This window comes from Sphaeroforma arctica (assembly GCF_001186125.1).
Source record: "Sphaeroforma arctica JP610 unplaced genomic scaffold supercont1.218, whole genome shotgun sequence".
Classification (NCBI taxonomy): Eukaryota; class Ichthyosporea; order Ichthyophonida; genus Sphaeroforma; species Sphaeroforma arctica.
In genome coordinates this window covers 91722-101860 of record NW_014040340.1, presented here as the reverse complement: position 1 = coordinate 101860, position 10139 = coordinate 91722, and the positions used below count along the sequence as shown (strand labels likewise).

General features: G+C 43.4%; 1 protein-coding gene across 1 annotated transcript in view; it reads left to right on the top strand.

Annotated features, from left to right (window-relative positions):
* The window catches only part of SARC_04049 (hypothetical protein), a gene marked incomplete at its 5' end in the record, with an annotated part of 21384 nt that overhangs the window by 3216 nt on the left and 8029 nt on the right, over positions 1-10139 (top strand). The window contains 16 exons of the mRNA XM_014302146.1: positions 94-187; positions 724-854; positions 1472-1723; positions 2085-2232; positions 2557-2647; positions 3533-3663; positions 4433-4576; positions 4926-5003; positions 5365-5454; positions 5942-6073; positions 6323-6434; positions 6612-6724; positions 7542-7668; positions 8474-8646; positions 9193-9321; positions 9853-9974. Coding sequence (XP_014157621.1) covers positions 94-187; positions 724-854; positions 1472-1723; positions 2085-2232; positions 2557-2647; positions 3533-3663; positions 4433-4576; positions 4926-5003; positions 5365-5454; positions 5942-6073; positions 6323-6434; positions 6612-6724; positions 7542-7668; positions 8474-8646; positions 9193-9321; positions 9853-9974 — 2067 coding nt within the window. The remainder of the gene's footprint in view (positions 1-93; positions 188-723; positions 855-1471; positions 1724-2084; positions 2233-2556; positions 2648-3532; positions 3664-4432; positions 4577-4925; positions 5004-5364; positions 5455-5941; positions 6074-6322; positions 6435-6611; positions 6725-7541; positions 7669-8473; positions 8647-9192; positions 9322-9852; positions 9975-10139) is intronic.

Here is a 10139-nt window from a genome sequence, read left to right as displayed (position 1 = left end):
ATATGTGTGTGTGTGTATGTATATGTATATGTATATATATAAAGGCACAATTTGTCTCAATCCCAACCATCACACTTGTGTATCGCCGAACAGGAGGAATGCTATCAAAATGCAAGTGTTCCTACTATGCTGGTGTTCGAGTCAGGGCGAGTCGTGCCGGGCAGCGGATGAGGGTAGCAGCAGAAAGGTTCGCATATGTTAGTGTCAAATTGAGGAATGGTGCGTAGCTATTCATAGTTACCTTGCGTAAAGGTTGCGTAACAAGTTACTTGATTATACTCGGCATGCATGTCATGTTGTGTGTGGTAGGTTTGGATTCAGCTGCATTTGCATTGCCTCTGCAATCTATGCACAAAGCACCAACAAGATCGCGGCATTATGGAGCAGACTGGTATTGTATCTGTTCACAACGTACTTGACAGTGGACCATCTCCCTCCCCGTAGCCAGTTGAGCTTTTCGCCACCTTGTAGCCAAGAGGTTGCTTACTGTGCACACTCTGTAGCCTCTGGAACATACCAAATGCCTAAACTGTGCTATGCTTACCGTACGTGACCCGATGGCATTGTATGTACGCTGTACGCTGCATACTTATCTGTATACTAGTTCGGTAGGGCGTGTGTAAATCTTTGAGTGACGAAGGGCGTTGGATACTTTCGAGCGGGATATGGGCGTGGCATAGTCGTTGAAAATCCTGCTGACATCAATGCTATTCACATGTGCAGAAAAAGACCCAGAGCCCAGGAGAGCTGTGGATGCCTGAGCAGGTGCGCACTCTGCGAGGGTTAAATCAGCTTATCACAGAGGACATTGCCACCTTCTGGACGGCTGTATACCCGGAGCAGGAGTTTTGCAGGTAATGTTATCGTCAGAACGGACAGTTGAAGTATTGTAGAGAAGTGAAGTGTGTTGTGAACGCATCATAGTGTTGCAAAGGATGCTTTGTTGAGTACAAGCATAATAAGAAGGCTGGCACCTCTCTGCTGAGTTGCTGCCATGAGCTGTGTTGTTGCCAGGACAAACGCTGCCATCTGTTTTTTGAGCGAAGTTGATAGTCGTGATGTTTAATGTGATATAAGCGTAAGAGTTGTTTTATAGGTAGGTCATGTTGCGAGAAGCGCACTCAGGTTGTTCTAGGAGTGAACTTGCAGTAAGCGCGTCAGGACTCTGCTACTGGCTGTTTCTCGCAACACGCGTGTATGGCCGATCTTTTAGTAAACGAGTGATGTAGCATGAATGCAACATAAAAAGACATGAACGATAAGAGGTTCTAGGATTCTGGAAAGCTTGCATTCTGGTGATCCGAGTGTGTATAGCCTATCTGCTACTTTCGAAGTTCAAATTTCCAATGTGTGGTTGCATTGAGTAGAGGCCATGGAGTGTACATGGACGTCCCAAGGTCCACACGCATGTCCTGTCATGCAATCTCCCATCATATTCATAACCTGTGTCCGTTTCCTACCCTACATCTAGCTGTATCTCAAAGGTCCCATCCCGTCTCCTGGAGAACCCGATCTACTGTCGTGACATGGACATCATGGCAGTGATCAGTGACATCCTGGGCACGCTATGCATAGACTACAACCGCCTGTTAGACATCACTACCATTGTCACCAGTCTGGTACCTAAATGCTCTCACATGCCTGTGCCTGCTGTTCTCGTCCTGCAAGCCATGGCCAAGAAGAACAAGCACATCGCCAATAATGTGGTGTCTGAAATCGTGCGGTAAGGTCTTTTTGTTTGATTGCGAACTAGTGGTAATGTCCGGATTTTCTTTTGTGCGAAAATATGTTTTTGCATGTGGGATATCTATACCTATGACTCTTGTATTCACATTTGCATATCCGCGTACATGTTTTCCTGGTATTGGAGTGGCCATTGGCCCATTTTAGTGTACAGTAGTGTGCTTAAGCTCAATCGAATACCTCCGATGCTTTTGTATGTAGGATAGCTATACCTATGACATTCTTGTATTCACATTTGCATCTCCGCGTACATGTTTTCCTGGCATTGGCGTGGCTATTGGTCCATTTCAGTGTACAGTAGTGTGTTTAAGCTCAATCGAATCCCTCCGCCCCGTGTGCAGCGAGATGTCGCGACATGACCCCAGCAGCATGCAAACAGACACCGCTGGAGTCAAGTACACATGCGAGTTCCTCAAGGAGCTGTCAGAGAAAATGCCGGAGGCCACCTTCAACTCCATCAGCTCTGTCCTGCCCCACTTGGATGGAGAGGTAGGTGTGCGCCGCAGTATCTATTTTGTCTGGTTGTATGTGTCCAGTCTGTTGCGGTGCCCTACGTGTCATACTTGTACCGTTGTGTAGCAGCTGCTGTTGTCGTAGCCGTCTCAAATCAGACACCACCGTACATAGCGTGCGCATTCACATCCGACGCACATACCACCATACATGCAACAACCCGTCGGTTTCATTTGCGCTCTCGGCCTTTCTAAGCTCTAGACCCTACAGAAACGCATGGCCGCCAAATGTAGTAGACCCTGATAAAACTTAAAACATAACCCCCACGAAACCAAAAAAAAATTATTCATTCCCCTACAGTCGGCGACCTTTCGATCCACCATCCTGTATATGATCACCCGTGTACAGAGCCTTTACCTCTCGCAGCTTGACAAACGGGCGGCCGAAGATGGTGAGTACTCTGTGTGTGTGTGTGTTAAGGAGAAGTTGTGCGTGTACGTACCATTGTATCATATTGTTTGCGCAACTTTGTTTTGAAGGAATATACACGATTTCTGAATACCTGGTGTGCTTTAGATTGGTTCATTTCTATCAGCACTTGCAAAACATTCCATCACAACCATAGCGCTCATTTGTGTATTTCACCTCCACTTTCGACCACATTCACTGCAATACGTCACGATACCACCCATCCTGTGCTGCATGGCATCGGCATTTGATTGGTTATCACAGATGAGCTGTGAGACCCAGGAATATTAGATAGACTCGGTTACTCACACAGCAATTTGATAAAGAGCTGAATCAAAATTGGTGGTGAAAATTCAGGCTGTCGTGACACATGCACCCGCTTAGCACACACGCATACACATGACCATACGCATCATGTATGTGCATATGTATATGTATATGTATATGTATATGTATATGTATATATTTATATATACATATATATATACATATATATATATATATATATATATATATATATATATATATATATATATATATATATAGATAGATAGATAGATAGATATAATATAGATATAATATAGATATATATATATATATATATAAATATATATATATATGTGTGTGTGTATGTGTTTGTGTTTGTGTATGTGTATGTGTGTATATCTGTATCATATATATATATATATTTATATATATATATATGAACACATACACAAACACATACACACACATTAACACGCATTACACACACTTGCTTGTTTGTTTTTGGGCTACATGCACACAGCGTGTATATGCCTGCACACTGATCTGCTTTACGATCTACCATAATTCTAATACATGTTCGTGTATTGTCGGGCAAGCACAGACGATGCAGGGGCTGACAAAGGTGTGCGTGCACGCGATGAGTTCCTTGGTATTCTCCTCGAACGGCTCCATGATGTGAATGCGAATGTGCGGAAACGCTGCATTGACATGTGGATATACTTGGTCGAACAGGTATATGGAAGAATTTATGCTTCTATAGATTTTGGAATATCGTGTGTTATATTTATATATATACATGCACAGGAACACAAAAAAATATGTACTTAATCGACTATTATTATGTATAATATTCATATATATGCACAGGTGTATGTGAAAACATGTACTCATATACATTTTTACTCATATGCATTTTGTAATATTGTGTTCAATATTCATTATATGCCCTGGTATATGAAAGAATACGTACTCATATGTATGGGTATATGTATATGTATATGTACATGTACATGCATATGTATTTATCTATATCTATATTACATATAAATATATATTTGTATATATATATATATATCTATATGTGTGTGTTTGTGTTTGTGTGTGTGTCTTTGACGTCCAGGTGCAATGCTATCTGACATGTGTGGTGGTCTACCGGAATACAGGAAGAACATACGTGCATTAATATCAATGTGAATTGGTATTGAAGAATAAGCAACACTTGTTTATCGAATTGTTTGTCTGCTGTGTGTCGCGTGTGACACTGGAGCCTCTTGTATGCCCGTAGTTCTCCTGCGCACAAATCGCTATTCTCTCTACCACGTTTTTCGTCTCTTCGATAGCCTCAGCCTTACCTATTCTAGGATTTCAGGGTTTATGGGTCAGTTTCTCGCCTTCCATCTTCTACCGTTCCCGACGCAAGTTGTGGGTTCACCACTTTTAACATATACGTCTTCGTACACTTTACAACTTTTAACCCAAGCTAACATCCACATACACGCAGAAATGCGTGCCCCTGACATTCTGGGACGAGATTATCACTGGACTCAAAGCACGCACGTCCGACCGCACCAAATCGGTGCGCCAGAATGCGCTGAAGGCCCTGGGCGTGTTCATCATACAGAACCCCTACGGAAACAGTCTACAGGTACGTGTAATTTGTGTGATTGTGCTGGGCGCAGGACGCGAATGCGTATTGCAATACATAGTCCGGATTACATAGATTACATGCGTATCATTACGCGTATAAGCAGTTCTAAGATGCACGTGCGCGATGTGGACGTACACGCATACTTAATATTTGCTGGTGTGCCCGCATATGAGCCTTGTGTGTGTTGTATGTGTACAAGAGGTCGGGCATTCCTGTGTTCTTGTGTGTGGGAGCATGTGTGGTGTATGTGTGCACGTGGTCGTGCATGTCTGTTTGCTTGCGAAAGTGTATCATACATGATATCCCTCGATATTTGGTCTCATATCCCTTCTTGTCACTCTCGCAGCTGAGTATACTCAAGGAAGGGCTGGCAAAAGAAGACTTCAAATTGCGAGAGTTGAAGGCTGCACTCGACACCCAACAGGTACCAATCCAATTTAAACGGTGTTTTGTATGAATATAAATATGAACCTACAAATATACAAGTTTGTCATAATTCAGATACACAATACGTACTAGTATGCGCGTGCACATGCTATCGTCTGAGTCTATGCTGTGTATTGGGCTTGTCTCTATGTGATGGGTCGTCTGTTGCTTCGCTGTTTCTGCCATCCATCATCCAGTAAGGTTGTCTTTGGCAGTATCTATTGAATTCATCAATGCTGCTCTCGTTCTGAAGTCAGTTTTTAATAACCTGCCCGCATATCATTAGTGGATCGAAAAAGTCAGCGAATATTCAGGCCCTTTCCTATTCTATCTATGCGAATTGGTACTTCATAAATCAGGAATCAGAGAAGCCTGAGGAGGACGCAAACGACGCCGATGCGAATGACGACAACGACAAGGAGGACCACGTACCAACTGCGTTGGAAAAGGTGGGTGTTGCCCGTTCAAAGTACTGTCGTGAAGTGTTGAGGCATAGTTCTCGCTTAATTGTACCGTGAAATGTGGAGGCCTAGGTGTCCATTTGTAAAGTGGTTGTATAACAAGCCAGCGAAGCATAGTTCTTTCTGAAGCAGGTGGGGGGGACTATGGGTGTATGTATACGAGGTGCTAGTACATGAATGACCCATGAAGATACACATTAGAGCAGTCCATCAGCATTTGGACACATTATATCAAAGACGGCGTCTATGTGCGAGTGTGGGATAGTCTAGTGCGTATGTATGTGTCTGTGTGTCGTGTGTAAACTCGATGCTGAGCTTGGCTTTAATCGCCACACCCGAAATCACTCTTCCATCCTACTGCTTCACTGCCCACGTATTAGCTGACCCTTTCGCATCTTCTTTAAGAAACAATGTTTGGTGTATGTATATGTATTTGAGGCATTGACATACATGTTTCTTCATGAAAACCATATAGGAGATTGCCGCACACGAGAAAGTATTCCTGTACTTCAACGGAGCGGTGTCATTCACGAATCAAATACACTCTATGGCACCGGTTATGGTCCAGTTGCTGGCCTCTAAAGACGTGTCCGATGTCAAAGAAGTGGTATGTCCTAAAAGCAGTGTTTGTCGCAGTATGTGGTTTGGTATGTATACTTTTTATTCAAGCATACATCTACAGCGATACGCGTCGGCAAAAACACCAAGTTCTTGCATTGTTTAAAATTGAAGTGGTAGAACCCCTTTCATCAGCCCCATCGCATGCACAGACACTATGTCTATAAAGTTTCGCTTAGGAGGACAATGGAGCATTGTATAGAGAATTATCACTGAAACTGTAGTTTGTGTCCTAAAGATTGAGCTGATTCAAGTGTTGCATGATTTCGGCGTGGAAGCGATCGTTCGGCCGGAGACAAACGAGGCCGACCCCCTGAGAACGATGTTGATGCAAATCAAGTCACAGGACGGTATGTGCACAGCTATGAAGGTGAATGGTGGATGGTGTGTTTTACGCATTCATATGGCATATAAACAGTTTATCAGCTGTACATAACAGATAGATTATAATATATATATATAATGTTCATCTTATACGGTTTTTCCCTCGTGGCACTCATATGCTTAGCTTTTTACAACCATTGCAGCCGATGTGCGAAAGAAAGTCATTGAAACATACGAGAAGGTACACCTGCCCATGACAGAAGACATGGACCCACGCGTATATATCACCGTGGTAGTCAAAAATCTCATCGAAATGGTAAGCGAGATGTGAGTGGGTTTGTATCGTATCGTGTTTGTGCGATTTAAATAAATTTGCCTTACATGCATCTCGACATGCCCGCAACAACCGCGAGTAAATAAGAGTTGCAAGGCGACTATGCTTCTTGGCACAGGGTCCTCACATAGACGCTGTTATAGTTGCACATAGGGCTGAACTATGCAGATGTGTAGGATGGCTTTTTCCAATGGCGTTCTCAGTAATCCCTTGGTCGCCAGGTCGTAGGTAGTCAACCAGACATTGGAGACTGGGATTTCGTTTTCTTCTTAGGCCAGCATGACTGCGTTAATTTTGATATTTTTTACTCATCGAGCGCTCAAGGAAGTCCAAGTCCTGACACTTGCTTTTGTGTTGACATCGTTGTATACTTGATTCCACGGCCGATCTTTATCTTAGGGCCCTCTTGATATGTAGGGCGGCTGTTCTCCTCGCAGACAGTTCTATTTTTAGTCTCATATTTTCCTGAATAGCTACTTCTTATATGCTATACTCGATTGACAGCTTCATGTACCGTCGCCTCGTGAAAACGAATTCTTCAGTCCAGAAACTTCATGTTTGTATGTAAGTATTCAAACTCTCCCCTCTCCTCATTGCTAATTTCAAACATACCCGATGCCAGCTCAATAACAAGTATATGCCTTCCTATCGTGTCCATTCTCTGCACCTGAGTTGCCATCAAACCCCCCATCTCTCCTTCCAAAACGTCCACTGTCGACATAGTAACAAGTGACAGTCTGAAGCTCACAATCGCCTCGGATTAGATATTATAATGCTTCCATCTCCTGCACACTGACAGGCTATCAATGCGTCTTTGGCGGATCTCGCTTGTCTGAAAGACCTGGTCAAAGAACTGCAGCACCCCAAAGTGCGCAAGATCCCGCCGGGTGTGGTTAAGATGATGTGGGATGTGTTTACGCTCAAAGGTATGCGTTTGTGAGTCGTACGTGTGTTGTCAATAATCTATCGTATGTGTTGATGCTTTAAGGTATACATTTGTGATGTGAGCAGATATTTGTTCAAGATATATAAACTGTGTAACGCTCCAAAGTATGTGTCTGTGATCTGTACATGAATGCACACGTTTTTCATTGCATGGTTGTGAAGACTTCATCGTGGATGCGCCCTTGCGTGCCCATTGTATAAACATAATAAATGCATTTGTGCATAATTACACAGTTGGTGTTATGTTGTTTTCGAGCGTTTTCCGCTCATTTCTCTCGGTCAAAAGCATTGGACTAAGTTGACTATAATCGCGGCAATTGCGTCAAAGGCAACACTCTGTACAGGATAAACTGCCCGTTTTCTCTCAATGTTGTAATAGTCCGCTAAACAGTTAGGATACATTTGCGAGTCACAGTATGTTGCTGATCACACATACTCTCCCATGACAACGCCTTTGTTAAAGCACACAACTACACTAGAACTATTGATGAACTTTATACTTCAGCCTCGATACAACATCGCGAGCGCAACTTGTAGAGCGTGCCATACATCGCTTTGAATTAGCAGTTGCACTTAGACGAACGTAGTACGCCATCGAATTTGCGGTCCGATCGGTATTTGGCAGTTCAGACTCGTATGTGATGGATGTACTGCTTCACCTACGAGGGGTATACGTTACTAAAGTGCCGATTTATATGGGTTTCATAGGCCCCAGATACAGTACAAGGTCTCTCGACCATGCATGACTAAAGTGTAGCAACCAACCCTCCCCCGTCTATCACCCAGTACCAAACACAACCCAGGTGCACGCTAGGTCTGCGCTGATTATGCTGAGCTTCTTGGTAGAGTCGGATGCGGAATCGCTCAGGAATAACCTCACCACACTGCTAGATATTTCCTTTGGCGCCCGGGGACGTCAGGACCCTTTGCTCGCGCAGTACGCGTGTTTTGCATTGATGGTATGTCTTGGGAGTTGTGGTGTGATTGTAAATGATTTGTTCTGCATTGATCCCGTGTTGCGTACGTTGTGTTTTGTAATATCGTAAAGTGGTGTAGCCAAACGTGGCAGATATGCCACTCGCGGGATAGCACTATAGTCCCGTATGTTGACTATCCTTTAATCATTAATCTGTGTGTTTCGCATCATCAGGTGAAAGTTACAACTACGCACACCATGGTGGTTTGCAAATCGTAATTCTAAGGATCAACGCTTCACATTGCTTTACATTATATTATACTATATATATATCTCCGGCCTACCGTTTCGACGGTTGGTGTTTTATATGTATATTCCCATATTCGATCAGATGGCGATGAAAACCTAAAACCCACACTCTCTTGCAGAAAAACCTTAGCATTCGTGACAAAGGACATTTGTGCATATTCGACATGTGTTTAACCTGACTCATACTCTTCCGAATCGCCACATTTGCGACATGATTACGGCACATGCTGAGTTTTCGACGCGTGTGTGGTCTGACCCACACTTCTCTTGTAAACCGCAGCATCTGCGGCAAAATAATGACAACACACAACGCCTTCCACACGGCGACCGGATCTTCAGTGCTATCTCCGATTACCTCCTTGCCGGTTGCTCTATAGACATGGATCCATCGAGACAACACACACACTCAGTACGTAGCAGTTGCTATATTGACTGGAGTTTGATATTTTGTATTATGCTCGAGTTTACTGACCTGTGTATTGGACGTTATCGCCGCACGCAGAGGAAATTGATGATAGCTAACCTTATCGTCTTGTGTATTGGACTTGAATGATTGAGTGGAGAGTATTAGAGGTGATTGCATCGCGAATGAAGAGAGTTGCGTAGAGCTAAGCATATCGCCTGTTGTATTGTACTTGAATGATCAAATATGATAAAACATACAGCTAATCACGTTGTCCTTGTATTCCAATCCTCTGCACGAAGACATGCTGCACTTGACGGGCTTAAGTCTACTCACTTTAATGGGCACGTGGTAGAGTATCGTCTTGTACAAATCTATGCTCTGGCCAAGTCGAAATGCTTAGTAGTTCTGATTTTAAGAACCTTGTTTTCCTGAAGTGCCCAAACGTTCTGAACACCAACTCGTTCTCGTCTGTACGTTATAACTGCAATACGTTTGACTTAACTCCGTATTAAACACATTGTTGTGTATGCACAGGAGTGGTTCAGCTCAGCGCAGGCCTGTATCAATCTGCTTTACCATCTGTGCGACACTCCCGCCGACGTCTCCTGCGCAATCATACGCGGCATGACAAAGCAGTTGGACCAGGCCTCCTCCAAGTATGTAGTCTTCAAGTCTAATGGTTAACATACGGATCACATGGTATACACGTACGCACACACACACACACACACACACACACATATATATATATATATATATATATATATATATATATATATATATATGTGTGTGTGTGTGGTCGGTGGTGGTCGGTGGTGGTT